General features: G+C 39.5%; 1 protein-coding gene across 2 annotated transcripts; it reads right to left on the reverse strand.

The window, feature by feature from the left end:
• On the reverse strand, positions 1-27,805 carry brwd3 (bromodomain and WD repeat domain containing 3). 2 transcript variants are annotated; one of them, XM_079813741.1, is made up of 40 exons: positions 27,661-27,805; positions 27,465-27,523; positions 27,350-27,379; positions 27,148-27,207; positions 26,373-26,523; positions 26,111-26,209; positions 25,484-25,644; positions 24,798-25,019; positions 20,699-20,799; positions 20,534-20,604; positions 20,284-20,384; positions 20,064-20,104; positions 19,847-19,951; positions 19,517-19,670; positions 19,255-19,389; positions 18,480-18,608; positions 18,162-18,387; positions 15,693-15,827; positions 15,283-15,463; positions 11,418-11,508; positions 11,077-11,247; positions 10,859-10,938; positions 10,112-10,316; positions 9,937-10,035; positions 9,722-9,829; positions 9,467-9,591; positions 9,142-9,224; positions 8,389-8,500; positions 8,230-8,291; positions 7,986-8,141; positions 7,750-7,870; positions 7,519-7,644; positions 7,334-7,409; positions 7,139-7,189; positions 6,908-7,051; positions 6,595-6,747; positions 6,160-6,308; positions 5,655-5,731; positions 5,133-5,279; positions 1-2,285 (listed from the first exon to the last, which is right to left on the reverse strand). In XM_079813741.1, exons 1-40 carry the CDS (start codon positions 27,692-27,694, stop codon positions 1,603-1,605), a joined length of 5,214 nt encoding a protein of 1,737 aa, XP_079669867.1. In that variant the 5' UTR covers positions 27,695-27,805; the 3' UTR covers positions 1-1,602. The 2 variants fall into 2 exon arrangements, with proteins under 2 accessions (XP_079669867.1, XP_079669866.1); XM_079813740.1 differs by having other exon boundaries at positions 15,283-15,466.
• Positions 27,806-27,954: the final 149 nt, after the last annotated feature.

Genomic DNA, 27,954 nt, shown 5'->3' on the forward strand with positions numbered 1-27,954 from the left:
AAATTACAGATTTACACCTTTATTATAAAAAAATGCGTAGAAAAAAAAACACACATAAGCTTATGACATCCAACATCATGACCATCTTCACTATCAGTGTCACTGAACAGATCCAGGCTTTGTCTGTCACCCAATGACAACAGATCCCTGATACACACACATACACACATATGAAAAAAAAAAAAAAAAGGCCATGAGATGGAAAGGAAATGAATAGACAAACTCGATCTGGTCAACTCCTTTCTAAGCACAGAGCCTGAGGAGGTTAATGCTGTATCCTGATAGGCTGCGAAAAGTCTTTCAAACAGGTGAGGAAAAGCAGATTAGGGATCGGATCGGAGGGTATTTTCCATTACAGTGCAATAGAGACAGGGAAAAGTGAGAAAAGAGGGATAAACAGAAGATAAGAGAAGGGCAAAACAGAGAGAAAGAGATATGTACCAGTATGATAAAAATAAAAATCACATTTTGTATACACCCTTTGAACACTACAAACCAAACTCCGATTCAATTTATGGTCTCTTCAATTTATAATGCTTTGTATTCACCATCCTGAAAATACACCAATGAAAAACATGGATTAAATGATCACGTCACATAATTTTCAGATGATTTTTCTTGTGGTCTTCCTTGTCCAAAACATAACAGTCTTTTCAATTTTATGATAATGGCACAGAGGAAAAAAAGATGAGAAAATAAACATTCTGATGCTCCTCAGATAGCTTGAGGGCACCGGCTTCAATTTACATTATATTTGAACCAAAGTCCAGGATTCAGACATCACCTCATTTCCACCAATCAGCTGCCACATACACTTGACATAAAATGTGCAAACATCATCAATACTAATGTTCTCCTTACTGTAAGACAAGAATGAATCAAAGTGTATCATACAAGAGTGGAAAAATATAAATATATTCTGTAAAAACAGTCTGAAGTGTTTTTGTGTATTTGAACAAGAGAAGGGAGAAGTGCAGTTTCTCCTACATTTCACATAATCCTCCTTGTGTCTGTACTCTAATGGATGAGGAGTAACGCAAGTGATCTGGAAGTAGTTAATGCATCTTAGAGGTTGCACCTGCACTAAATCATAGGACAACATTTTATTATATTATTGAACAGAGGTAAATGCATTACCTGATTTAATAGTAAAGTCAAGTCAGCTGTATTATATGGTAAACATAAGTGTTCTCAATGACCCCCTGTGTAAAAAAAGTATGAAAAGAATGCAAGATGGAGAAAGTGAGAGGGGAGCAGCACCATCTTTATGACAGAAAAAAATCATTGGAGTTAAAGAGACTGGAAACCAAAAGAACCAAGATGGGAATCAAAGTCATTCAGGAGGGAGGAAGGAAGGAAGGAAGGAAGGACCGCTCCAGACCAGAATAAGGCAGAGGTGGCGGATTAGTTGATGGCAAGGTAGTTTCCATGAAGACCAGAGAAGAAAAAGCACCACAGTCCAGGAAGAGTCATGAACATCAAGTCTCGGAGACAACAATAGTAAAAAAAAAAAAAAAAAAAAAAAAAGTCACAAAAAGACAGTACTAAAAACAAAATCCCTGCAGTATCGCTGTAGTGAGTCTGTGTAAGGATCATAAAATGTCAATGTGTCCAGCCCATAAGATGGCTAACCCTCGCACGCTCAGTCATGCGACGGACCCTTCCAGAACGTGACATTCCTAGATTCAGAGGGTCTGTCGTCAGCCCCTCCTCTTCAGAGTCATCGTTGTATAGAACAGTCCTTCGTCCCTGGTTACGGGTGTTAACCCGCCCTGACTTTGGAGTCCTTTGATTCGACCTCTGACTTCCAGTTTTTGTTGATGATGAAAGGAGGTCATCCTCCTCAGACTCCTCCTCTTCCTCATCCATCTCCTCTTCTTCCTCCTCAGGTTCCTCCTCTTCATCTGGTTCTTCCTCTTCCTCAGGCTCCTCCTCCTGTTCTATTTCGTCCGCCCGCCGCGCTCGTTTCTCAGGTTCTGTTGTCTGCTCGTCTCCTTTCCGCTTTCGATTTGCGTTATCATCAGAGGCTGCTGCCGCTTTGCCTGTCTGTTTATGTTGAGGGGCTTTGCTGTAGTCATGATCGCCGCCGTCGGCAAAACCGCCCACCTCAGTCCCACTGTCGTCGCTCTCGGACGAAGATGACGAGGTTCTGGAAGAAGACGATGCGGATGTAGAGGATGATGACGAGCTGGTACTCTCACATTCAGAGACCTCTCCCTCTTCGGTTAATGCAGCTCCTCTCCTACGTGAACTTCGACCTCCATTTGGCAGGCAGTCATTGCCACCTATAGATGCACGGAGGAAACGATATCAGTGTAAACTTGGAGATTAAAACATTTTCTGAAACATGCATTATACCAGTGGTCGGCAACTGGCGGCCCGCGGGGCCAAAATTGGCCTGCCAGCAATAATATCTGGCCCGCGCCCGCAGCCAGATTATTTTGATAGCGGCTGGTGCTGAAATAGATCTGTCATGATAGTGTAATGGAAGCCAGCTAGTGACAGCTGTGCAGGTAAATCTCACTGCTGTGACTGAAACAGTGACTGACTATAGAGGTCGCAGCCTCATTGTTAGAGCGTCCGACTCCCATGTTTGCGCACCGCTTGGAGCGGCCGGTGCAAACCGGAGAGATTTCAACAATAACAGTTGCTCATAATCAATTTCTCTTTAGTGATTTTGCCTTCAAAAAAAGTACGAGAACGTTTTGGGATTAATTGAGAGCTTTTCATTTGAAAAGTTCTGAAAGACATTCAAAAGAGTGTGGAATGGATCGCTAGACACGCCTCTAAAATAGCCGTCATGAAATGTGTGGTATGATAAAACGACCCGTGAACCATTGAAACTTTTGCTTATAATGCGGGGCCTCAGCACCAACACGTGAACAATAACAACTCAAATTCAGCTTCCTTTTTATCAAAAATATTGAAAAGACAACCAGCAAAATAAAGGTGCCATGCTTCCTCTCGTGGTGCCGTCTGATATTATATTCGTTACAAACAGCGACAACTTCGTTGCAGATGAGACACACCGGCTTTGCATTCACAAAACCAGGTAAAGTAGGATGAACACAGTTGTCTTCCCATTCCTTTTGTATGCCCTATTTTTTTTTCGCTGTCGACTTTCCTCTTTACTCTTTGATAATGCCATTTTCTCTCACCGGCTAGCTTAAATGTTAACATCACTCTGAACACGACGTAATCGCGTACCTCTAGCAGGCAAACAATTTAAAAAATGCAGTTTACTACGTGAGGATGACAAGGAATAATTCGCAGTGTAAAAGTAGGCTACTTCAAATAATTATTACAATAAGTTAGGCTCCATAGTGTCACAAGCAAATTAAAATACACATTTATTATTCACAATATGGAAAGAGGAAATAAAACATAGTTCGTTAAGAGCATGCCATTAATGGGCTTAAGATAATTACGAGTCTGCATCTCCCACATATGTGTTTTAGCAAGGCGATCTGTGTTGCAAGTTGTAAGATACTTAGGTTACGTGTCACTACTGCTTTATTAATGTATACAATTTTTTAACCCTCTTGGGGCTCTTTGGTCATTTCTGACCCAAGTAAAAAAAAAAAAAATCGTAGCTTCATCGGAATGGTCCGAACCTTGGTGACTTTATTGGTACTTGGTATATGAACACCCAACAATTTGGGGACAGGATTTGAAAAGTCTAAGGGGTCGAAAAAAAATAGTCACACTCAGGACCTTCGGGTCAAAAATGACCCCCGTAGGAAATGAATGGGAAATTGGCAAAAATATCATTTTTTTTTGTCTGTTTTTTTGTGCATACAATCTACAAATCAGCCAGGATGCAGAAAAAATGGACTCAACAGTGAAGGGGTGAATCTCTAAAACATCAAGAGTGCAAAACAGACAAAAAAAACCACATACACACACACAAAAAACCCAATTAGCTTTTGGAATGGCACGCGTTAATTTGTGTGTGCGTGTGTTTTTTTGTGTATAAGTGTGTGTGTGAGTTTTTTTGTCTGGTTTGCACTCTTGATGTTTTAGATATTCACCCCTTCACTGTGGAGTCCTTTTTTTCCTGCATCCTGGCTTATTTATAGATTGTATGCACAAAAAAACTAATTTCCCATTTATTTCCTATGGGGGTCATTTTTGACCCGAAGGTCCTGAGTGTGACTATTTTTTTTTACGACCACTTAGACTTTTCAAATCCTGTCCCCAATTTTTTTGGGTGTTCATATACCAAGTACCAATAAAGTCACCAAGTTTCGGACCATTCCGATGAAGCTACGATTTTGCATTTTTTTTTATAAAACGCAAGATCCAGTATAGTGGTAAAAATTTGCTATTGCGTGATAAAAATGCTCAATGTGTCCACCGGATGGCACCGATCTCATTAAAAAAATTGCTTTCATGAGGCCTAGGCTTGATTCTAAAATGAAATACACCTTTAATAAAAAATAAAATAATAATAATAATATATAGATATACATTTTTTTATTACATTCAATGGGAAAAATGGGTCATAATTTTTGCATAAATATTAATTATAAATCATAAAATTATCTCAAACCACCAAAAAATAAAATATTATTGAACAAAAATATATTTCATTGATTTTCCTCAAATCTTTATCTTAATCCCGCCCTCCGGGTCATTTTTGACCCGAAGGTCCTGAGTGTGTCCCATAAATGAAGAACCCCAGAGGGTTAACAGAGTAACAGCTCACTACCAGTAACAAAAGACACTGTAACAGTATGTCAACAGGCAATTCTAGTTGCATCTTCATCAATTAATTTCTTAAATTATCCTTTGATTATGTTCTGGGCCACCATCTAGTGGCAAATTTTTTTTGTCCAGATGCCAAATTTATTTGCTGACCCCTGCATTAAACGCTCTTATGCTCACCAAGGCTGCATTTATTTGATTAAAGATGCAGTAAAAACAATAATATTGTGAAATATAGTTAATTTTTAGATTCTATTATAATTAGTTTACAGAACAGAATTTTTTTTAAATAGAACATTTTGTATTATGAGAAATGTCTTTACTATCACTTGTGATCAACTTAATTCGTTTTTGCTGAATAAAAACTTTTTTTATCTTATTGACTCAAAACTTTTGAGCGGTAGAGCATGCGTTTGTTTGTGTACCTGAGGATTTGCTTGGTGTGCCTCGGCTGCGTGTAACTCGGTCGGCTCCTGCATGCCCTGATGACAAAGACGAGGACGATGAGGAGGAAGAGGAGGAGGATGAAGAGGAAGGCTGACTGTCTTCATCAGCTTGTGCAACACTCGAATCTGGTGAAAAAAGCAAACACTTTGACTCTCCCATGAAAAAAACCCAGCTGACTTAAGGAGCCGTCTCACTAGCTGACTAAAATGGTCAACATTTTTCTAAAATAATAATCACCCACAGAGAATGATAGGAAATGTAGTGTTGCTTATCCAAAACAGTCATCTCATAAACTGGCTAAAATAGCATTCAAATAAGCTTTATCCCTGTTCTTCGACAACAGTACACAAAATGCATAAACTAAATTCACAATTATTATTATGATCAATTCTATTCTACCATTATTGCTGATTTGAGACCACCCCAATGGGGAAAGTCAGGGTTAAAAGAAAATCCAAGTTCCCACCGGTAATTACGACATCTCTAACTCGCTTACACACCTTGAGAGGATTTCCGTGAGCGGGACTTTGTAGACGTCTGGGAGGTTTTCTTTCCCGATTTCTGTTTTCCTTTAGGGCTGCCGACACACACAAGTTTAAAACGGGTACAAGAGAAATAAAGGTAACACTTTACAATAAGGTTTCATTAGTTAACATCAGTTATTGTATTAAATAACATGAACAATATATTTGTTACTGTATTTGCTGTATTTATCTTTGACGTTAGTTAATATAAATACAGCTGTTCATGGTTTGTTCATGTTAGTTCACAGTGCATTAACTAATGTTAACTAATAATATTAACTAATGTTTTAATAAAGTATTAGTAAATGTTGAAATTAACAAAAGATAAATAAATGCTTTATAAGTGCAGTTCATTATTAGTTCATGTTAACTAATGTAGTTAACTAATGTTAACTAATGAACCTTCTTGTAAAGTGTTACCGAAATAAAAAATCTGTGTGGGCTCTGTACCATTATTTGACATTGCGTGTGCATGTTTTACCTGTTGGGAAGGGAACTCTGTAATCTCTTGGTGCAACTGAGTCTCTGTTGACTCCTACGCTGATTCTGAACAGCAGATTTGTAGTCTGAGATTATGGGAATGATTTGATTCTCAAAGAACGCCGACAGACTCAGAGTCATACTGTAGATCTAAACAAAAACAAACAATATCAGAGTCACACTGTGGATCAACTGTCAAATGTAATGCTTAAAACATACTTTACGCAGCTATGTACATTTTAAAGTACTCAGTAATGGCAACCTAAGACTGCAAAACCATTTTAAAAGGGAATCAATATACTGTTTTAGTTACTATTTAAAGCACAACAATATTGTCTTATTGCTTTATTATAAAAGTAGACAGACTCTGTCTGGATAGTAGGTAGGATGAGTGTGATTGTGAGAGGGCTAGAAAAAAAAAGGGTGCTGGTCTTACTCGGGACTTCTTGTTGGGCGTGTAGGCCTTTGAATTACTGAAGATAAGCCGCACATCTTTGGCAAACTCTATGGGATTCTCGTAGTTCCCACCCATCAGGGTCTCCGAGACTGTGCCCAAATCCATAGGAGTGTCTATAATATCACGATAATCCTGATACAAAGAGAAAGAGATTAGATCTGAAAGATTTCCAACATGGAAAACAAGTAGTGAGAGACATCATGTTAAAGTGGGAAGACAAAAAGTACAGGAAGGAAAGGAATGATAGAACAAGGTGGCTGTGGAGAAAGAACAGAGGGGAAAAAGGAGCTACCGGGTAGATGAAGAGGTCAACAGGCTGGCGGAACGGCTCTGAATCTGGGCTTGCCATCATTCTCCTCAGAAGCTCTTTGCATTGTTTGTGCCATGCGTTTATATCTAGGACCACGCCTCGCTTTTGAGGCACATGACCAGACCTCTGAAAATGGTGGGAAGAGTTAAAGAAAATACACCTAGTACTAAAACACTTTCATAATAAGTAGATTCCTAAGCATAATTGTCTCACCCTCTGACCAGAGGAGGTGCCAGGAGTATCTGAGTCCACATCCACAGTCTCCTACAGAACAAACAGAGATGCTTAAGAGTTCATCTTCATACTAAAATCATATACACCAGGTCACAGCTTAGGCTCATTGGTCCTGGGTCAGTGGACCATACTTCTTGTTGAGCTCTGTACACACACATAGACTCCCAGGCTCACCTCTTCCTCTCCAGTACTGCTGAATTCGGTCTTCATCTTATTGTACAGATCCAAAATATCTGTACAGCTTTGATCCCTACAGACACACATACATTAAAATTGAAAATGTTCAGCATGGACACTGAGCCCAGCAGGTGGACCAGAGGGATCCTAATGTAAAAATGTGTGAGCGTTTTTTCTCTGACCTGATGAAACGCAACAGGATGTCGCTGACCGTTTTGGCTGCCGTGACGATGGGGCTTTGTGGTTCGTTAAAAGTTCGAGCATTGTGTTCGATGTAACGCACTTCCCACATAAGGGCTGAGATTCGCCTACACATACAAACAGAGACATGAGAACTCCAGCAGTTGTCCGTGTGCATACCTGGAGTAACGGGGCTCTCATTTTTGTCCGATGGCCTAAAGGACTGAGTATACCTGTAGAAACGGTGCACTAATTTTGTTCTGATAGTGCCAAGGTCGGTGAGATAGGCCACAACAGTGCAGTACAGCGGATATTCCCTCAAATCTACAGGGCAGGAGAACGCCTTTGCCACATCTGTAAAACACACAAGAGTATAATTAAGCAAGGAACATATATTTTGCAATAATATTTTACAAAATTACTGTTTAAAAAAAAAAAAAAAATCTAAGTTCAATATTTTTTGTGATACCGAGCGTTAGCAGCTGATCTATGGCCATGATTACTCTCTCGCACTCCTCATCTCGTGTCTGCAGCCCCCACTCTCCCTCCCGTGGGCTGTATAGTAGGGACTGAAGCTCGTCCTCTGTGACTGGGACACTGTCCCCAGTCTCCTCTGGGACTTCAGCTGTACACAGTCAATCACACCATTAGACATGCCAGAATGTGATGCTGATTTACTGTCAGAGCTCATGGGTGGAGTAGTGTATCAGTACCTTCTTCAGAAATGGGCTCTATATCCCATGGACTCATCTTCTCCCTCTCTCCATTATCCCACCTGCAAAACAACGTACACCAATTATTAATATTTACAGAAATAATGAGCTAAAGGTTTAACTCCATCCTCTGGTAAAACAGTGATGAAACCCATGTACCTGACAATGTAGCACTGAAATAGGCTGTCTGGATATTCAGACTGAAACGGCTCCTGACACTCAACCGAACCAAACCACCAGGCATCATCAATGATGCTCCTAAAACGCTGACCTGCACACACACACAAACTGTTATTACATTTCATAAACCTACACAAATGTGTCTATACACCAACAGCATTAATAGATTAATAACCTATGTTTTGCAGTCACTAAGGCACTCTGTGTTTTATAGCATGTCGCTATGTAGTTAATAGTGTGTTCTGGGTGGCCTTTTACTGGCTTAAATCAGAGTCCACACACAAGTCTCTATGATATTCTGGTATGGCTCGGGTCAGAAGTCTGCAATCCTGCGACATGACGAAGGAGTGCACGGGGGTTAAACGCAAGTGTGCAGCACGAGACAAGTTTTGAATTGCTGAGTGCGAATGCGTAAGGTAGGATAATGATGTGTGCGACTGCGCGGGAATGGGAATAAAGAAATGGCTTGTAAAATATAATAATCTAATAATAACAGCATGTATAAGTCTGCCACTGGAGAAAAAATTGCAAAGTGCAAATTGTAAGCTCAATGACGAAGTAATATCACACCTCTCTTCAATAAACCACATGGTTTGAGGCATCATTTATAGCCTCAGTGCAAACAATCTGAAGTTCAATACTTTGGGAAGAAGATTGTTCAAATCCAAACTCTAAGCTTGAGCACTAGCTTCAGCGACAACACATGCATCACAATTTTAAACACAAACACACCTGGTTGCCAGTTTCGTGCTTTGGCCTCATTATAAATCTGTTGTAGCACCAGAAAGTCAATGACATCAGGCATATCATGATACCTAAAGAGAGAGATAGAGACAGCTATCATTAACAATCTCATATTCATGAAGAACTATCCTAACATCCATATTCAATTTGTTAATCAGTATTTAGTATTTATCATTATTTATTGTGCAATTCCAATACCAATAAATGTTACAATCCCAGCAAACTGGCAAGTGTATTGTCAAATATAATTCATAAATAAATACCAATCTAACAAAATGTGCTGGTGTGTTTTTGCAAAGAAAAGCATACATACTTCAAGCTGAAGGATTCGTTGGTCATTTTCCCTGAGGTGGGGTCCAGGAAGGCCAGTTTGAGGCAGCACAGAGTGGGCGGCCCGACTTCATATTTAATACCCACTACTTTTACAGACTCCTGATCCTAAGAGAACACACAAGCAACATAAATGGAACATGTTGCTCTGCCTGCAGAATGGGTCAACCGTGTGTGATGCAAACCAGATTATGCCTAATAACAAGTAGGAATGGTGATGAGACCATGAGCTTCTTACCCTGAGATCCAAGCGGTTCCAGGGCTGCTTCTGAGGGTTGATGCTGTAGGCTTTGGCACGACACACGGCTCGGACATATGCTTGATGACCCTGACGGAAATATATCAACTACAGAGGGACACACAGAGAGCGAAATTATGTATGTATAATGCAAATCCTTGTACTTACTTTTGGTAATTTAGTGTGCATGTCTATATTTAAATGTAGGGACTCACCTCATCTCCCATTTGAGGTACAAAAGGTGATCGTCTTGGAATCGTTTCCATGATCCAAGCAGGGGGCAACCATTCATCTAATTCTCCTGCAGGCACAGTCTAAACACACACACATTATAATAATAGAAAAATATGGGTGTATGGATGATCGAATTAATGAATAATGGATGCTTACCCGCTGTTTAGTCTGCTTCGGTTTCCTTTTCTTTTCAGTCCGTCTACTTGATCTCTCAGCCTCCCCTTCTCCCTGCCCTGTCCCTTCCTCATCCTCAGAGCTGCTGCTCCTGGCTACAGGGGCCTGCCTTCTGGTTGTTCGCTTGGGGGGCTGGAGGTTGATTCCCGCATCTGCCGTCCAATCAGAATACTCACTAGAAGAGTTGCTGTACAAATTTAAAACAGGAAAGAGCAAAATAAACAGCAAAATCAAAATATGCAAACCATGATCAAACATAGCTAGCTATATATATATAACTTCATTGTACTTTTGAGCTAAACACTAACTTAACTTATTTTGAAAGAATATTAGAAACAAAACAAAAAATTTATTATATATTAATAAATACCCTTTTATAGTAATTTTACTATTTTATCTAACGAATTTTCAATTTGAGAATTGCTAAAAAATGATATTCAGGGTTATTAAATTTGTGTTTAATAAAGTTAAAGGGGTGCACATTTTGGGGTGAAATAACCCTTTAAAAGAAAATGAGCACGCATGATACCAATAAATTAAATATCTAATATATTGTGAATCCCTAAATAAAAATTCATGTTATTAGACTTTGTCTAATTCTATATGTAGTTTGGAACTAAAAGCTTAATTAAACCTAAGCCAGGTCTAGACCAACTTCACAAGGCTTAATTTGCATTATTGATTTTGGTTTTATGTTGTGAAATATATGCAACTAATTGGAGACTGAACCTGGAGCTGCTGTCATTCTCCCACTGAGCTTCACCATCAGATGACCCATCACTGTTCTCATTCTGGTCCACCTCCTCTTGCTAGGTGCACACATACAGAAATGTTGCATATTTAATTAATCATTTCAAAACTAACGCTGAAAAAAACCTAAAATGTATATCCTGAGGGCCTATAGAAGATGAACAGAGTTTGAGGCCAAACACAAACTCCTATCTTACCTCTGCTTCACTGTCAGACTCTCTCTCACTTTCCTCGTTACGGGTGTATGAGAGCACGCTTGTGCTGCGTCTCCTATCTCGAGTTGAGCGGGTCTGATATGTGTGTCTCCTCTGCTGGGGCTTGCGCTGAGGCCTTCGTAACATGCGACCGCTGCTACTCAACAGCTCGCTCTGCAGATAGATGGGGAGAAAGTGAGGTTTTTACTATAGTCTGGCACAGTTTGTTTTTATTGCCATACCAGCATATGGCTAATTTCATGGCAGCATCAATGAATTTTAAAAGAAACAACAGTAACAAAATCTGACATATCTGTTTGTGTGCATATACGTATTAAACTCACTCCTGCTGTGGGTGCAGATTTTCTCCTCTTCTCAATGTTGTAGAAAAAACGCTCCACCTCTCCTTTGGCAAACCTACTGTCCTCCATCACTCTAAACAAACACATCAGGGTTTGAATGTTAAAACTCAGGGTTTGAATGTTAAAACTCAGCTCTCAAAGAAGTTCACAAGAAACAAACAAGGACAGTTTAGTGTAGTTGACAACTAGAAAAGCCAACTAGAACCATTGTATTGCTAAATGGTATTGGAGACTGATTTAATAATGTCAACAAAAATGTAAACTATACCCACATATTTAAAAGTGTATTTTTATTATGTTGCGCCCCTGTGCAACAGCTCAGCTCCATGTACATTACAACAGCTTTTATTAGGCCACTGTTTTATAAAATCCTCTTTATTTATGGTTAAAACATTGGTTACACTTTATTTTAAGACAGAAGCTTAAATACTTTAGAACAGTTTCTCTCAACCAGAGGGCCAGGGATTTAAAATAAAGTGGGAGGCGACTGCAAGACAGGGTCTTTTAGTTTGAAATCCAGGTTTGTATCGGTACAAATAGCATCTGGTCAATTGTTATATAGTAGCTGCTAGTTTTTGTCTTTTTGCTCCGTTGACTAATGGCTTTCTCTTACGTAACCAGACCATTATGCAAAGAAAACCGATATATGTAATACCCAAAAGTAAGGAAGAAACAGAGTTGCATAGCCAGCACAAAATTAATCCATTCAGTATGTTGCATTGTTTAATCTATTTTTTTCTCTTAGTTTTATCTGCGTTTACACTTTAAATAATAAATTCTGGATACAAAGCCATTATATTCTTCACTCTGTATTAGGGGTGTAACGGTACACGTATTCGTTCCGAATGCAATCTTTAACAGTTGGCTTGTTTTAAGCGCGGAACACACTTCAATCCTAGTTCCCACTCGAACATATGTATTCAGTGCATTTTATCACGAAATTCAAACGATAAATGCCGTTTTGACGCTCTTTAATGTGACGACTGATCACTGTATAGGCGCGTCAATTCAAGTGGCCGGGGCACGCGCGCGAGTGAACGTGATCATCTCTTCCAGAAGAATAAACATGAATTAATATCTTAAGGCCTGTTCACACCGGGAAGATTTTTGCAAAAAGCCAGGCGTAAAAGCGTCATTAAAAAAAAAACGGCCCGGGTTCTTTTTTTTATTTTGACGCGGCGCGTTAAAAACTGTCCGACCAATGAGATCAGCGCTTTTGTTTACGTGCCTGGAGCTGCTGAAGTGACAGTAAAACACGACTTGTTGGCGCTCAAGCAAAAAATCGGTCTTGCCGAGCACACATTGATATGACGAAGAAGTAGTAAGTAGACTAAGAAGAAGATGAGCTGCTAATGCTGCCTGCCAATTAGCAAAAAGTGTGTGAATGGTTTTGGCCATAGACATAATAGATCTGTGGTTTTGGCAAGCACGTAAATACTGTTTCTCTTCTTCTGTGCGACAAGTAGGGCTGTCAACGAATATTCTAAATTCGAATATATATTCGAATAGTTTTTAAAAAACGAATTTCGAAGGTGAAAATTAATATTCGAATAAATAAAAAAATGTTGGGAAAAAAACGCCTGCGGTAGTAGAGGCGTGGCTGTCTGCTTTGCGAGTGGGCGCTAGCGCCCCTGAAGCCTTGTGTACTTTGGCCTGTCTCCGCAGCGCGAGCCCCCGCTGACTGTGCGCGCTCCTCCCCAAACGGACGACGTGTTTATACTTGACGCGCTCGCCGTTGTGCTTTTCTTTGAAACGACAGATGGCGACTCGGAGTTATTTGTTCTATAAACTATCAGGAAAAAGCGTTGAGAAGAAGTGGGCTAATGTACACAGGTGACGATATTTATTTTAGTACACTTCACCGAAAACCACACTACAAAAGAATCATGTAAAACAGATCAAAATAAACCTTGATATTACTTGTGACATGAGAACAAAATGTATGTAGAAATGTAACGTTAACTTATACAACTCAATGTATGATATCTAAATGTTTCCCAATTTCACTAAACACTTTAGTGAGTTTCACTTAGTTTCGTGAACTTTTCTTTATTAAACGGGCTTTTTTATGCTTTTGTAGGCTCGTTTTGTAAATATAAGCAACCAATGTGTTTGTGTAAACTGGACCACCCTTACTTTGCATCGCCCGCCACAAGCTCTCTGTCTGCAACACGAAAAGAGGCCATAAAGGAGAAATTAATTTTGTTCATTTGTAAGGACATAAGAGCGATCAGTGTCGTGGATGGGGCAGGCTTCATGGAGTTATGTCAAGCAATGGAACCGAGGTACTGACTGAAGAGATATTGCATGAATAAAGGATAAATGCACTGCTTCCACTGGTTTGATCATTTACCGTTTCAAGTCAAAGAAAAGTTCCATGTTTACCACAGCACAGCTCGGAGCGTTCAATAATATACTGTAAAACTTATATTAATATTTGTTTCAATCACTGAATGAAGCCTGCTATATTTGGGACAAGAGTCGCGACCTTAATTTGCTTTACAAAACTCTTGATCAGCCTCAAAATGTGTTTGTTCATTTAAACCGTTATGCGCAGAGAGCGTGAGGGCGAGAGAGAGTGAGGTCTGCGGTCTTTAGCCATTAGTTGATTTACTTGTTTTTGTGTAGGTAATACGTTGTCAAATATGTTTAAACTTAAATAGACTACCTATATAAGTAGTTATGTCTCTTTGTATTAATTTGTCCTCTTATTGACGTAATGCGCGTCATTGATAAAATGCGCAACCAGATGTTCGAATATTCGTGCTTTTTTTAGAGGGAATATTCGAACGTCATTTTTGAGCAATTTTGACAGCCCTAGTGACAAGCGAGTGTCAGAAGCGTAAAGTGCCGCAGCACCACTTTGTGTACCGGGAGCGCATCTACTGAATGTGCACGTTCACTCGGCGCATCGCCAGTGAAAATCGTTTGGGTGTGAACACTCGAGACGCGCCGAAAAACGTCACGGAAAAAAAAAAACGCTGGCGATAAGCGCGCGCAATATTCGTCCCGGTGTGTACAGGCCTTTAAGGTATGTTGAGGATAACACTTACTGAAACGTATCATATGTCGTGTAATCGCTCAATCAGTGTTTCAATCGCGGAAAGACGTCAAACAGCTTGTAAACAATGTCACACAGTATCAATTATCAATAGAGTCAGAAGTCCTTCAGTGTCCACAGCTGTTAATTCACTAGAGAAATTAACTCTTTCACTTAATATATGCACTATAGTAGCCTATATATATATATAAATTCTACTTAACGTGTTAGTGATGTCTTGATTATTTAATCCTATGTTTAGATAAATCTGTCATGAAAATGACAGTCACTAAGATTATATTTCAACAACGAAATGGAGAAAAAACAATTTTATAATTAGATTTAGGAGTTATTGCAAAAACTGCCTTATGTGAAGTTTACATGTTTGCACACAATGTTTTATTTGAGTGTTGATTATCCTATATCTAAACATGAATATCAGCTGAATAAAGGCTCATAGTTTGGGCTCTGTTGTTAACCTTTAATATTATAGTAATAATGTGCAAGTAAGGGCTCCCTATATAGTTTACAGCATTATCTTTAAGAAACTTTTAGTTATAATTTAACTCATTTAAGGACAGACACAATTTTTTCAGTAAACCACTGTTTAAAAATAAAAAGCTATTTTTTAAAACTGCTGTACCGAACGGTGACTTCAAAACCGAGGTACGTACCGAACCGTCAGTTTTGTGTACCGTTACACCCCTACACTGTATACATACAATATTGCTCTACCAGTTGTTAATTCAGTTCGGCCACACTATCCAAATCTCAGATTTGCAAACCGTTTAATTGTCATATTTGTACCTGAAAATGCCAGACTGGACTTCATTAACCACCACGCGCCGGCTCCATGCCAACAGGTCTCTCTCAGTGGCCATCTGACTGCGGGGGGCATTGTTGTGCATCTGCCGTACACCCTCAACTTGTCCGCTACGTCGCAGCCCGACATTAGGGGGTGACAGAGGACCACCTGCCACCTCAGCACCTACTGATCAACAGCTTTAAATGTCACAACCTCTAAACTAACAGCTTTCACATAAGTGACCAACAGGTGCCAGTCTTAATGCTAAATATATTTTAATATAAGTTCAAAATCATATAGTATAGTAATTACACTGTATGCAGTTTTCCCTGCAAAAGAAAAACAATTGTCCAACAAACCACTGAAAATGCTGGAAAACATTTTGACGGGTTAACTGTGGGTTTTTCCTCACCTGGAGGATTTCCTGAGTTACGATGGTCATCTTGCTGGAGCTGGAGCTGCCTAATCAGGTCATCCAAAGGGCTTTCATCCTGAGAATCCTCTGCGGTCTGCTGGCCAATCACCTGCTCAACCACTTCGCCATCACCTAAAAACATTAAAAGACTCTCAACAAACTAAATTTAGACCAAACACTAGACTAGTCCTATAAAAGGAGTACACATGCCATGACAGTAAGAACAGGAAGGTTTTCATTTAAAATTATTAACACAAGCCATCTGATATGCACAGAACACTAATGAGGTCCTCACCTTCATAGTATTCAATAGGAAATACATTTGAGCCAAAGTTATGTGTGACTGCTTAACAGGACAACATGACAAGCAGTAATGCTGCTACAGCTATGACTAGTTGCAAATAAAAGCACAAGGAGGTTCCAAGAAAAAAAAAATATTTTGGGTGGAATTGTATATGCCCTCATTTTTATGTAATTATTAAAATCACGACATTTCATTGTTATTGGCAACTGAAATTTTATGCAGCTTCTATTACAATGACTATTACAAAGGGATGCACAAAACTTTCCCGACCGACAACCGCCGCTCATTATCCGATTATTAACCGTTAATTGATAAGATTATAATATTGAATTGGCATTAAATAAATATTCAATTGAAGACTTTTTTCCACGGGTTTATTTTACTGTGAAAACCGCAGCATACAGAACAGATCAACAACAACATCAGAACCTGGATTCACATTATCAAATGTTCACACACCTGCAGCGTTTCTGACAACAGAGAAAAGCTAATAAAATATAAATAAAAATCATAAAATAAATAGGTCTACACTAAATATTTTTCACTTAAATAATTATCAGATTAAGATGACAAAACGAAAACACTGAATCCGTTTGAAGCTTTGAAGAACCGGAATAGTTTTTTTCCAGTCAAACTAAGTTTTTTTCATCATATAAAAATAGCAGGCCTACCTCAATCCACACCTTGACTGGTTTTAAAAATGTTTTTAAAGTAGCATGTCTAAATTGTGCAGGGGCGCGGGAAGTGGGGGTGCTGCAAAGGATTTCAAAGGATTGCAAATGCAATTCAAATTTTTGTTCATTTTATTCATTTTTTTTTTATTTAATAATTTATTTGTAAAAAAAAATGTAAGTGGCCCATAAAAAAAGTATTATTTATTTGTTGAATTACGTTTTTGAAACATACATAAGGTCATATTGTGATCATTGCGGTGTGTGCGTAGAAAGAGCGGTAATATTTCCTTCAGTGGAGAGCACCCTTCTGAAGATTCCGTTCATTTCTGAAGCTCATTGCGCTCAGCACCGCACGCTCTACCCAGAACTCCCTTTGTGATATGCTGGATCAAATTTAGGCCTATCTGAAATAAATAGTAAGGGCTGCCCCTGACTAAAGTTTTTTCTTCTTTTCTAGTTGTTCATTTAAACTGTTGTTCACGCTGCGCCGCCGCCTCCATGCCATTGTCTGTTATAGGCTATTTGCTTATTATTTATTAAATCTGGGCAATTTGGTTGATTAAACATAGATTCAAATTAAGATACAATTTATACAAAACGAAATTCACTTTAAAGAAAGGCTTTCAACAAAACAAAACTTATTGAAGTGTTATTGAACTTATTGAAGACCCCCGTCTTCTGACATTATGTATCTTGTGTGTCCTGTTCAGTTTTCAACGCAAATTAAATAAAAAAATAACATAATATTTCAACTGAAACTAATTACGTGTTTTAATGGCTACAAGTATAGTAGGCTACAGTACAGAGAAATGTCATGTCGGAGTGGGATTTGAGCGCACGTCATTTTACCGGTGAGCAGTTCATGAGTGAAGCTCCGCTTTGCTTTGCTGACATGCTCTGGTAAGGTAGGCAGGTTTTTTGCGTTCATTTTTATTTCCTGTCGCTGTGCAAGCTCGTTTATTGTAGATGACTGTGTAAACCTTTTATTTAAAGGTTTAATGTAGGCCACAGTCCATTGCATTACGATTGCAAGAAGAATCAACATTGTGAAAAATTTTCACATTTCAACAAATGTGAAAAATGCTGTCAAATGCAGTCCCGGTGTTTAAAGAGTGTTCTCACCGATATATGTTGTTCTTTCATGTTTTATAGACTCGATATTGTTTCTTATAAAAATGTGGTGACCATGCAGCAAAAAAATAAAACTACCTTTTAAACCGTTTAACTGATAGTATTAATCGGTCAAAATTCTTACTATCGGTTAACGGTCAATATGAGCATCCCTACTACAGACTGAACAGTGAAAAGTGGGATGATTCTTACTTATAATTAGTTTTGCAAATCTATGAGACTACCATAATTAATTAATTTATTTATTTATATTTATATATATATATATATATAAAATTATAACCATACAAATTATATTAATCATCAAGCGAATCTTTGTGACATTTGTTATTAGCCATGTAAACCTAATAAATTTACCATTTGCCATGTAGCCGAGCTGTGGCACAAGCTGCTCCTCTTTGCAGTTTTCTCTGCCCGGCACCAGGCGTTGGCAACGAGGAGGGTGGGGGTTCCCATCCACGTCCACCAGGAAAGGTGGAGGCATAAGATGAGGTGCCTGCTGCGTCTGCTCATCTAGAACAAAGTTATTGGAGTCCCGGATCAATGGCCGGAAATCCGTATGGAAGAACATCTGGTCTGGAATCTGAAAGCAGAGTGAAGCATTGGAATGTGAACAAGAGTGGATTCGATCACCTGTACAAAAGGCTCAGAATATCACACATGAGACGCACACACCTTTTCATAAAGCTGACTGCACCCGAAGCCGAAGATGAGCAGATGACCATGAGAGTCTGTGCAGGCAAAGTGCTGCCCATCCACTGAAAATTTACAATCAAACACGGCACCATGTCCCTGGCCCTCGATCTAACACCGAAAAAGAGAGACAGACAATAATTAAATGACTGTAATAAGCAGTACTTTAATCAAAATCTAGATTGTAGAATACATTACCGTTCAAATGTTTGGGGTCAGTAAGATTATTTAATGTTTTTGAAAGGAGTCTTGTGTGCACCAAGGTAAAAACAGTAATGTTGTGAAATATTAACTTATTTATTTTAATATATTTTATTATTTTAAAATTATTTATAATAATAAAGTGTTAAATGTTTTAAAAGGAATTTATTCCAGTAATAGCAAAGCTGAATTTTCAGCAGCCATTACTCCAGTCTTCAGTGTCACGTGATCCTTTAGAAATCACTCTAATGTGCTGATTTCATGCTCAAGTAACAATATAATCAAACAGTGTAAAATAGCTGCAATGCTTAATATTTCTGTGGAAACCGTGAAACATTTTTTTGGTGATACATTTAGTCTTTTCTTGTTAATTTTGTAACAAATGTCTTTACTGTCAGCTTTGATCCATTTATTGCATCCTTGCTGAATAAAATTAATAATTTCTTTAAAAAAAAAAAATCATACTGATCCCAAACCTTTGACCAGTAAATGTTTCAACCTTACCCACCAACTATTTTTAAAACAAGTTTAAATTGAAACCGTCATGTCATCTCACCATATTGAAAAAGTTTCTGATCTTCTGGCCTTTGCTGAGGTCCCAAATGTAGATGTTACCGTCATGACCAGCCGATAACAAGATCCGTGGGTCAAAGGGATGTGCTTCCAAAACAAACACCTCATCATCATGACCCTACAGAGAAAGAAACATTTGCCTATATGATCCACCCATCAGAGTCATAGAAAGCTCCAACTAAGAATTAAAAAACAAGGACCAAAATGAACAGACTGAATTCTGCCTCACATGCACACACACATACCGACAGAACATGTAGTAATTGGCCATTTGCTGAGTTCCAGACTTTGAGGAGGCAGTTTGAAACGGCTGTGATGATGGAACGATCGCAACGATCCCACGCGACCATGGTCACCACCAACTTTGTCGATTTATCATCGCCTGATATCACAGCACTCCTGTGAACACAATACATATGTCCACACAGACATAAAAAATACACATTTTTCACGGACCAACTAGATTTTTTTCTCCTCAAAATAACAATATTTAATGTTAACAATTATATTCTGTCCAAACTGTGCTTGAGAAACCTGCCTGCTCTCACAATTAACAGATATGTACACACACTGACCCTGGTAATCTGGTGGTCATGTCCAGTACGGTACTCTTCCATTCCTGCTGTTGGTAATGCCAAATCCGGGCCGTACCGTCCCGACTTCCACTCACAAACCTGAGACTGGAGATACAGAGACAGCCAACACACACTTAAAAACACCAATAATCAATAAAGATGAATGGTACATCCCAATGAACAAGCACAAGAGGAACCATAACACATCAAAACTCACCTGTCGGTGTTATTGCAGAACTGAATAGCAACAACTTTATCCTGTAAAACAAAAACATTAACTTCATCAAAAATAATTTAACTTTTTAATCAGCACAATATAGTCAGGAAAATTTCATTTCAAGTTCTGCCTTTTCTGTCTATAATTCTCCTTAATATCATTATCTCTTTTGCCTTCTTGTCTGTCTACTGGCTTTCTTCTCTATGTCTCTCGCACTCACCGTGTGGGAGTCCAGGTCAGAAAACTTCACAGGAGTCTCTGTTCCGAGGTAGTAAACTCTGATCATGTGATCTGTGCCTCCAGTGGCCAGAAACATTCCCCCTGGGGTCAAAGGACACAATGTCGGAATTATTGTCTGACTCTGATCATAAGACGATAATGAAGAAACATGAAGAAGAAGAAAAAAAAAGTTAATTTGAATCAAATCGTTGAGAGTTTGGAAGTTGAAGTGTAAGTGTGGGTTAACACACCAGAGCTGAAGGAGCTGCAGGATATCTGAACTCCGGGACGAGAGCGTTCCATGAACTTCACAGGCTTATCACTGCAAACACAAACACACGTTACTCGACATAATAAAAATGAATCACTGGCATCAGACAAAATGTGTTATTTAAAAATGTACAAATCACACTTACACAAACTTCATGCTGTGTGAGTTCCACTGCCAGAAACACACCATGCCATCAGCTCCAGTGGTGGCCAAATACCGAGAGGAACCTAATGCTGATGGAGAAAACTGCAGAGACAGAGATAAATAATAATGATTTTTCTAATAAAGTTGATTGTGATAAATAGAAAAGGGGCTGCACAATTTGGTCCCACATTTTTGTGATTATGAAACAATGACCACATAATAATACTACTTAAAATAAAGAATAATAAAATAATAAATATTACTATTTTAATATTTCACTGTAAAATAAAGAGTACTTAAAGTGCCCCTATTATGCTATTTTAAAAGGACCCTGATTTTGTTTTGGAGGTCTCATACAATAGGTTTACATTCATCTAAGGTCAAAAACCACTTTAATTTTCTTATCATATAGATTGCACAGCACACCACCTTATTTCTCAAAGAGTGTGAAAATGGTTTGTTCGAAGATACTCTCTACTCTACTCTGATTGGTTGAATGGATGACTCATTTCAGCAGTTCAGAATCGATGCCATTAACTTTATTTGTTGTGCACGTTGATCTTTAAAACACAGACTTTTTACATTCACAAGCAGCCATATTACACACTGCATGAAAGGTAATATTCGAAAAATAAAAATTATTTTACAGTACAACGGTCTTAATTTCTTAATTTCAAACATTTTAAACCATCAAACTTATTTTGACGAAAAACTGCAGAGCCCTTAAAGTTTCTCGTTTGTTGACAACAGCTGGTTTATAAGCACTTCTCTTTACAAGTATGGGTCATTACACCCGCCAACCCACCATTTGCGGGTGGATTTCAGCTGACGTGTAACAGTCACTCCCACTAGTCACTTTGGCGGGTCTTCTCAAAAGGTATCTGTTATCGCGTTGTGCATTAAATCAAATCACAAGCGATTCTGTTAATCTTATGAATGCAATGTCATATAATCAGAGGCGTTCAGATCAGTCATCGCTGAAACGCAGAAGTTTTGTTCAGAGCGCCCTCTCTTAGAGATGCTCCGATCAGCATTTTTGGGGCCGATCACCGATCACCAAGATCATGATCTGCCGATTGCCGATCACTGCCGATCACAGAATGGCAGGGGAATGGCAATCTTTTATCTATAATCTTGCAGAGTTTGCACCATTTGTAGAAATGAAACTAACTCTAAATTAACTGTATTGAGAAAAAAAAACTGTAGAAATAGGCTAGAGTCAAGATCTTGAAGAACCACCAAGTGTTTATTTTAGAAAATGAGATAACTTAAGGCTACTGTAGGCCATCTTTCCCAAATAAATTTATATAATAAATGTATATAATTATCTCACCTAAATATTTGATCATGCAGTGCATTTTTGTTTTTAAAGACAAATTTTCAGGTAGGTCTAACATTAGTATTGAGATAAGAAATACTAAAGACATTTAATAAGAAATCAAATGTAAATTAATATTGGTCTTCCCTGAATAAATTAAATTAGATTAATCCTTACACTTACGGTTGCAAAAGTTAGTCATTCAAGAGCAGTGAGTGTCATAAAGGTTCATCAAACAACACGACAAAGAGAAACTCAGAGACAGCAGCAGTTTATTCGCCAGCTGTCACCTTAAGAGCGAACACGGTTACAGTTACATGCAGTTGCACAAACGTTCACTCGCGAGTCACGACGGGGTTTACGTGCATACTCGTCAAGACGGTAATTTAGTACATACATTTGTGTGTATCTGACCATTTCACCGCAATTTGTTCTCGCAAGCTTTTTGTGAGATGGCCTGTGTGTGTGTGTGTGTGTGTGTGTGTGTGTGTGTGTGTGTGTGTGTGTGTGTGTGTGTGGGCGCGCGCTCACGGTCTGGAGAGCGCGCGAGTGCTGAGCGGTTTGAACACTGGCAAGACTTAAAAATAAATGCAAATGATAAACTTTAGTGACGATGCGACACTGCCTCGATTGTGCAAGTGGCAAATCCTGTCAACAGTGGCAAATCCTGTCAACTGTGCAGCTTGATTTTAGTGCAGATGCGATGATATGAAGCCATTTGAGCATTTTGAAAGGGAGAGAGAGCTCGCGCACGCGGTGATTCACTCGCGCTGTTTGTGAACTTACGCAGTCATTTTAAAACTTTCTGTGAGACGTAAGTTATTTAATAGAAATATGAATTGTACCTCACCTTCAGCATTATAATTATTTTACCCGCGCTGGAAAGAGAATGAGACTGTGTCGCTGCATATCATGCCCTGGCTCTCACGGCAGGTGCGGATTTATGTGTCGTCAGCATGCGATCGGTTCATGAGATCGGCCTTTTTAGAGACCGCCGATCAATCATCCCAAAGCGATTATCGACCGATCGAGATCGGATGCCGATCAATCGGAGCACCCCTACCCTCTCTCACTGAGATCTGCTCTCATCATAAACAGCACAGCAGAGATGCGTGCGATGTACGTAGAGATTCATTCATCATACAGTGATTGACTGTTTTTGTTCTATTTCACCAGCGAAAATAGTTTCAGCCAAAGATCACAGCAGACCCACAGCGCATCTAATGTGATGGCATAAAGTCGGCTTGACATTAGACATTCGATATTCGTTAAAGCTACACTATGCAACTTTTCCGTCCACTAGAGGTCGCCTGTTCAAAACAAAGGCGTAGTTTGATGACGTCACGTTTGAGCGCAGAATCTTGGGACATGTGGTCTTCACCTCACAGCTGGTGGAAAAGAGTATATAGATAGGACTCCGGCAGAAATCATGTTCAAGGATGCGATTATTAACATTACAGTAGTATGAAGCAGAGCAGGACCGAGTGTTGTGGAGCTGAGCAAGGCCGCAGGAGCGATTGAAGAGCGGGACTGTTATTATGGCATAGTCGGCGCCGGGACTTTTATTATGACACGGTTGCCGGCACCACTTCCTCTTTTCCAGTCATGAGTATGAGGTAATGCAACTCTGTTTATCCTATTAGATATATCTGAGTGTGTTGAAAAGGAAGTTATGACGTTCGCTCGGCGGCTGCTATGACACTTGTTCAAACTGCAGTGAGTGTACAGCATTTCTGCAAAATAAAACCGGAAACCGAGGGTAACGCAGATATGACGCAATCGACAGGCGACTCCCTCAAGCGCATAGCTCACACGTCCCGGTTCCTTGGTTAAAATAGCAATTTCTCACGATTTACAAATAGTTGGAAACATTTGGGATATTTTAAGTACTCAACTGAACAAAATATATAACACTGGCCTAGTGGTTTTTGGATATTTTACTGCAAAAATCTTACATAGTTCACCTTTAATTTAAGGACCGTCTCTAAAGTTATATACAACATTGATTGGTTTACACGTTTCTAACTTCAATAGCTTTTGAAGAGAATTACTTAGTCATAAAACCAAATGTAAAGTGTTCAACTGGGTGTCAGATACGATGCACACCTTTTAGATTTTTCATATTTAATCAAATAAACTGTAAAATCACATGAAAATATGAATATTTATATACTATGTTACTGTATGGGCTCATACACAAAATATGCTAGATTTAAATATGTCAGCTGATAGAATACTGATGAGTAAAAAAAGACAAGCAAATGTTAGTGTTTCTCTGTCTAGAGTAAGGATTTTTACACACAACCTTATCAGAGCTATTGGATGACCTGTCATGTTATACATTTCCTGTAGACTTGATTTGGCTGTGTACAGTGCTCATCTACATATAGCCAACAACAAATTTCCCAACGACAAAATTGTGGCCAGTGAAAATGCTGAGTGGCTAGTAACTTTGGAAAACCACTTGACACAGTGGCTGGTGAGCAAAAAAGTTAATGTCAAGCCCTGGCTGTGCTCCTAAATGCATGTTATAAGCGACCTAAACTCACAGCATATACAGAGATTAATGTAGAAAAGCATTTACTGTGAACTGAGCCGATCTGAAACACTGAACATGAGCTGCCAGATTTGTTGGACAGCTAGATTATGAATCAAGATAGAAAAAAAGAAAAGATGTAATGTTATCAGAAGTTTGTGTGGAGGTAGGCAGCTCATTCCTCCAAAGAGTAGCAGAGAGGGTGAAGGTTTGAAGAGTTTATAAAGAAAACTTGTGTTCACACACCTGTATGGAGGTGATGGAGGCTGTGTGGCCCTGTAAAACCGCCACAGGTGCACATGTACGCAGGCACCACACGCGGACGATCTTGTCACAACTGGCAGAAGCGAGGAGTGTATTCTCGAAATTCACTGTCATATCTGAAATCTCTGCCGCATGTCCGCGCAGAGTGGCTAGCAGACGGCCATCATCTGTTGTCCAGATCTTCACTAGACAGTCATCAGAACCCTGACAGAAACACGTGTGCATAAACCTTGATTACAAGCATACACACAGAAAATACTACAAAACTACTGATTACAAAACAGACACAAGTGTTTCCTGCATTGCTATTTAGCAGCAAACTGAGCAATGACTGGAAAACGGTATAGAGTGTTTGTGTTGACTAAAGTACCGACATCGGTACTGAAATTTTAAAAATGTGACCCTCAACAATGCAAAAATGCACATTTTGTACGACTTGGTACCGAAGTCGGTACTTTTGAAAACACTAGATCGTTTAGATTTTTTGAGCAAATCAAACAGTGCATGCCTTGTAATTGTCTCTGCATGTTAATCTAGGACAGGAGAAATTATTTTAACATGACCAATATTACACACTTCACATTTATGTCTAAATCAGGCCCAGTAACTGGCCCATTAGAAGTCTCATCCTAAACTTCTACATATTACACACATAAACCCCTCTTTACCGTAAAAATGCGTCGTCCAGTGCGGTCAAATGCCACACAGTACACTGATGAGAGGTGGCCCAGAATCCTCCGATGCATCTTCATGTGCTGGTATGTGCAGGAAGGGAAGGCGTGGGCAAATCGAGCCACTCCTGTTTTTTGGCGAGCACCCATGATTGACACTGAGCAGAGATTTAGACTGTTACAATCAACGGAACAACGGTCTACACCGATGGACATTATTCCATCACTAAATAACATGCTAAATAAGTGAAATTTAATCAACAACAGAATTGAGCATTAAAGTCACAATGAAAGGAAGTAACGTCCATTCTGTGACATACACTAGAGTGTAAATGATTCTTGAATAGGAAATAAATGTAGGACAGTTACTTGGTTCCTTCTATTCCAAACATTGACTGGATTTGATATGCAAGTTATAGCATTTTTAATAAACAAAGAAAAATTAAAAAAACAAAATAGATTTGATGCATTTTCATTTCATACTGACTTTAATCAGCTATCATGAAGCACCATTTTTGATTGGAAAGAGAATACTCTTTGTGCACAAACCACAGTTGATTCCTAAAACTGAACACAAAACCAGCCAGCGCCAGGAAACCACACCATTTAAGAGGCAGGACTCACCTATATTTGGTGGTATGGCACAGTTTATAGGTGGTTCTGGGGGCCGTCCCCTGTGCAGGGCGACTACTGCAGAACCACCCCATACTGTATGAGAAGAACCTGAGTGAGAGAACAAAAGATTGAACAATGTTAGAAGGAGAAAATTCACGTAAGGGAAATGTGTTAATGCGATCATGTGTGCTATTCAAGTATTTTTTTGTAGAAAATAACTGAGAGAAGTTCTCATTGTTCGCTGTATGTAGTGATCTTTTGTGTGCCTCACTTTTTGCTGTCCGTAGTAATGACTGTCGTCCGGTGCCCAGTAAACTGTGGACTCCAGGAACACTGGGAGGAATGTGTTTATCTATCAGTGGGCCAATCTGCTCACACACGCGTAACAGGTAATCCGCGGGTATGTGCTGATTTAACAACACCTAAAACATACAGAGGTAATTGATACACAAGGTGCTTTAGTAAAAGACACAGCAAATCTTATTTGTATTAGGATAAAAATTACACCGAAATAACAGCAATACGAGTCATACTATATTATATAAGAATATATTTTATTATATTATAATATAAGATTACATTATAGCATTAAACATTTTCACCAACATATCCCATATCATTACCGAAAGACCACCCTTTTCCCTCCACAAGCGTCCGCATTGCGTCAGCCAATCAGACGCCTTCTCCCCCCATCTTTACCGTCTCTTAAGTAGCAACTGAGGTTTGATTGGCTGACGCCTTTAGTTGACGCAGCAACCCACCAATCCCCTCTCGATATGTCTGCTCTGCCGTAACGCCCACGGCAGGCACGCACAAAGCCTTTCATTTCAAAACAAATGCTTTTAATTTCAATTCCTAAAATCAAAACTTTCCCGCAATACAGCAGACTCGTGTGAATTATAAATCATATTCTCAAAGCTAGCACCATTTCCTCAAATCTGCTTTTATAATTTTACGCGCTGTAATATAAGTAAACCAAGCACCTGTGAGAGTTTCGTGCTGTATTTCACGTGCGTGTATGTGTGTGATAGTTTATTTAATCTTACCCAGTCTTCAAAGCTTCGCTTAAACAGCTTCCCATCCCAGCTCCAGCGCTTCGGGATGATCTGCACACAAACACAGCGGGGGGAAAACACACCACACGCGGGATTTAGACACGCAGCCGCGCTGGGATGAGGAGGAGATGCTGATGTTGGGACATTTGAGAGAAATAACGGGTTTGAGTGGGAGAAGAGGCATGAAACTTACCTCATATTCGTGCATCTCCTGCAGCAGCATCTGCAGAAACACACAGAGAGTTACACACACCGTAACACACAATCATTGCTACACACCGACACCCACAAGTCATTTTCGGTCTCACCTGAGCGGATTTCTGACATGGTCCAGACTGCAGGAATCTGGCGATCAGGTAATAAAGTTCTGCAGAGAGTGAAACACAACAACACCAGTCATTAGCTTTAGCTTAGCCTAGCTTAGCCTCGCAGGCTAATGCTAAAACAATGCTTAAAGTCTTTCTAGCAATAAAGGCGCAGAAAAACCGCCAGAATGGTGCCCACCGGCTTCAATCTGTGAGCACGGTTCCGCCGCCATGGCCCGGTCCGGGCGGTGGAGGTTCGTGATGCTCTGCTTGCTAAGAGCGGCCTGTGCTGTATTTGCTCTCAGCGTTTCGGCCTGCAGCCGCCGCTCGCGCTGCTTTGTTTGAGCGCCCCCGCGCGGCGGCCGTACGCCAGTGGTAGTGTAGTACCACGCGCCCTCACCAGGGGCGCCCTAAGCGCGCACAGGACAGGTGAGCTCACCATTTCCACGGGCGGACATTTTGCATGGTGTGCTTTTGGGTGATTTATTAAGAC

This window comes from Gobio gobio (genome assembly GCF_949357685.1).
Source record: "Gobio gobio genome assembly, chromosome: 4".
NCBI classification, from domain to species: domain Eukaryota; kingdom Metazoa; phylum Chordata; class Actinopteri; order Cypriniformes; family Gobionidae; genus Gobio; species Gobio gobio.

Excerpts from the sequence above, each read along its gene's own strand:
- brwd3 (XM_079813740.1), bottom strand. The coding sequence starts at position 27,694 with ATGGCGGCGGAACCGTGCTCACAGATTGAAGCCG. Across the intron at positions 25,020-25,483 it reads CTGGACGACGCATTTTTACG|GGTTCTGATGACTGTCTAGT; the intron begins GTAAAGAGGGGT and ends TGTTTCTGTCAG. Across the intron at positions 19,390-19,516 it reads AATTACTACATGTTCTGTCG|GGTCATGATGATGAGGTGTT; the intron begins GTATGTGTGTGT and ends CTTTCTCTGTAG.